Below are 2,143 nucleotides of genomic sequence, written 5' to 3'. Positions count from 1 at the left end.
CCTAACTTGATGTCCGTAATTTACCAAAGAGTCTACAATGAAATTAACCTCCCTCTGAAAGTGTCTTAAGAAAATAGTAGACTGTTGTGCCAGACTAGTACGAATGTCATGAACACAAAACAGCTATGCTCGAATGAGTAATAGAGTTGCAAGCAGTAACATCGACAACTGAGATTTACCCAACGCGTGAAACCAAATGTACATTTTTCAGAGTAGTGCTACAAGAATTTCAAAATTAAACTTGGGGTTTAGCCTGTCACAGACAGACGACGTCGTTTTGAAATCACCCCCCCCCCTTTTACGTAAACCACATGCCTCCCTAACCGCCCAAGGTGGCACGCAAATCAACATCACCGCTCACGTGTTACCTCCTGGTTGGATAAGCATTGACTCTTCGCTGCCGTGACGGTAATATTAACAGCAAACTCACAGTCATCTCTCTCCCACCGTTTGCCTCAAATCTAACTCTCTCCTTCTCTCTCTCTGAAAACCCTAAACTTTCTGCAACAGTTTCAATGGTGAGCCCTTCCTCCACTCTGCTTCGCTCTCCCTTCAATTTCACGCTCTTATTTCCAATTCTTTCTGGCGATTGATCACTCCGATTCTAGAATCAGTGAAGTTAGTGGAAATTTCGTGTTTATGGTTCAATTTGTGGCTTCGATTATTTCATCTTGATGCTTCTGATTACTTGATCTCTGATTGATTTTGATGACGACTGTGTTCAGTTGATATAAAGCTCTGTAATTTTTTGTGTTCTTCGGAAGTATTTTGTGCTCTGATCACGCATTTGCGTCTTTGTATGCATTTCAGGTTTTGTAGTCGTGAAAAGTGTGTGCATTTTTAGTCTCTGGTGTTTGCACAAGTCAATTTATAGTTTTTGTAAATGTTGAAATTGTGATAGTGGAGATTGATTTATTGTGCAATGCCAACCTTGGATTTTTGTTTTCGGTTCAAATATTAGTTCTTGATGTGGCTGAGGATAGAGAAATTGAAAAAAAAAAGTTACTTGCCTATTTTTAGATTTGTTACCTTGATGTGTAAATCTTTGGTCTTGCTAGTCTGTTATGCATGTAGATGTCTTTTTATTGATGCTTGGGAGACATTTGATGCATTTTGATATCTGTTGGGTTTTCTCTAGGCAAACGCAGCATCTGGGATGGCTGTGCATGATGACTGTAAGTTGAAGTTTCTAGATTTGAAGGCAAAACGGACTTACCGCTTCATTGTTTACAAGATTGAGGAGAAGCAAAAGCAGGTTGTGGTTGAAAAGGTTGGTGAACCAAGTCAGAGTTATGAGGATTTCTCTGCCTGCCTACCTGCTGATGAATGCCGATATGCTGTCTATGACTTTGATTATGTGACTGAAGAGAACTGCCAGAAGAGCCGCATTATTTTCATTGCTTGGTAATAACTGCTGCTTATAGTTTCTGAGTCATAACATGCATTCATTTCTCTTATTGTATCATCACATTGTCTCTGATTGTGATTCATTTATTGCTTACATAATTACATATGAAGGTCCCCTGACATATCAAGGGTGAGAAGCAAGATGATATACGCCAGTTCGAAGGACAGGTTCAAGAGAGAGTTGGATGGCATACAGGTTGAGTTGCAAGCTACTGATCCGACGGAGATGGGGCTTGATGTGATTAGAAGCCGCGCTAATTAAAGCTCAAGCATTGGTAATTCAATTGGGAGGCTCCTTTATACTATCTGGTCTCTATGTGACATGTTTATAGCTTATGGAGATGAATTTGTCTTTACTATTGTATTCGGTTGGTGACATGATATGTGGATAATTGGTACCTCATTCGGTGTGAAATACAAACTTATGGTCGATTTCCCCAATAGCATTTTCATTCTTGTTAGGTCTTAGGCGATGCATCTTTCAATATTTTTGCCAACTTACACGTTATTATTTGGGTCTGGTGTATGTGTGCACTTGTGTTACCATCACCACACGTAAGAATAGTGATGTATGTGCGGCAGTGGCAGATCGCAATACTCTTGAGCTTATTCGTGCATTCTGTAAGACAAGAAATGAAATCACTTGCTGCTGTGAAAGTGATGCCCCCTTCATTTCGTTTCTGTGGTTAAGAGCTAAAAGACCAAAGAGAGGGCAAGTTGATCCCTGGTCACTGTA

General features: G+C 40.1%; 1 protein-coding gene across 1 annotated transcript; it reads left to right on the top strand.

Moving 5' to 3' along the window:
• Positions 1–436: 436 nt before the first annotated feature.
• On the top strand, positions 437–1,850 carry LOC126803998 (actin-depolymerizing factor 1). The gene is made up of 3 exons (XM_050531740.1): positions 437–518; positions 1,139–1,404; positions 1,519–1,850. Exons 1-3 carry the CDS (start codon positions 516–518, stop codon positions 1,667–1,669), a joined length of 420 nt encoding a protein of 139 aa, XP_050387697.1. The 5' UTR covers positions 437–515; the 3' UTR covers positions 1,670–1,850.
• Positions 1,851–2,143: the final 293 nt, after the last annotated feature.

Source organism: Argentina anserina, chromosome 7 (genome assembly GCF_933775445.1).
Source record: "Argentina anserina chromosome 7, drPotAnse1.1, whole genome shotgun sequence".
Taxonomy (NCBI): domain Eukaryota; kingdom Viridiplantae; phylum Streptophyta; class Magnoliopsida; order Rosales; family Rosaceae; genus Argentina; species Argentina anserina.
Note: the sequence above shows the minus strand (reverse complement) of the source record. Positions and strands in the feature narration are given on the sequence as shown.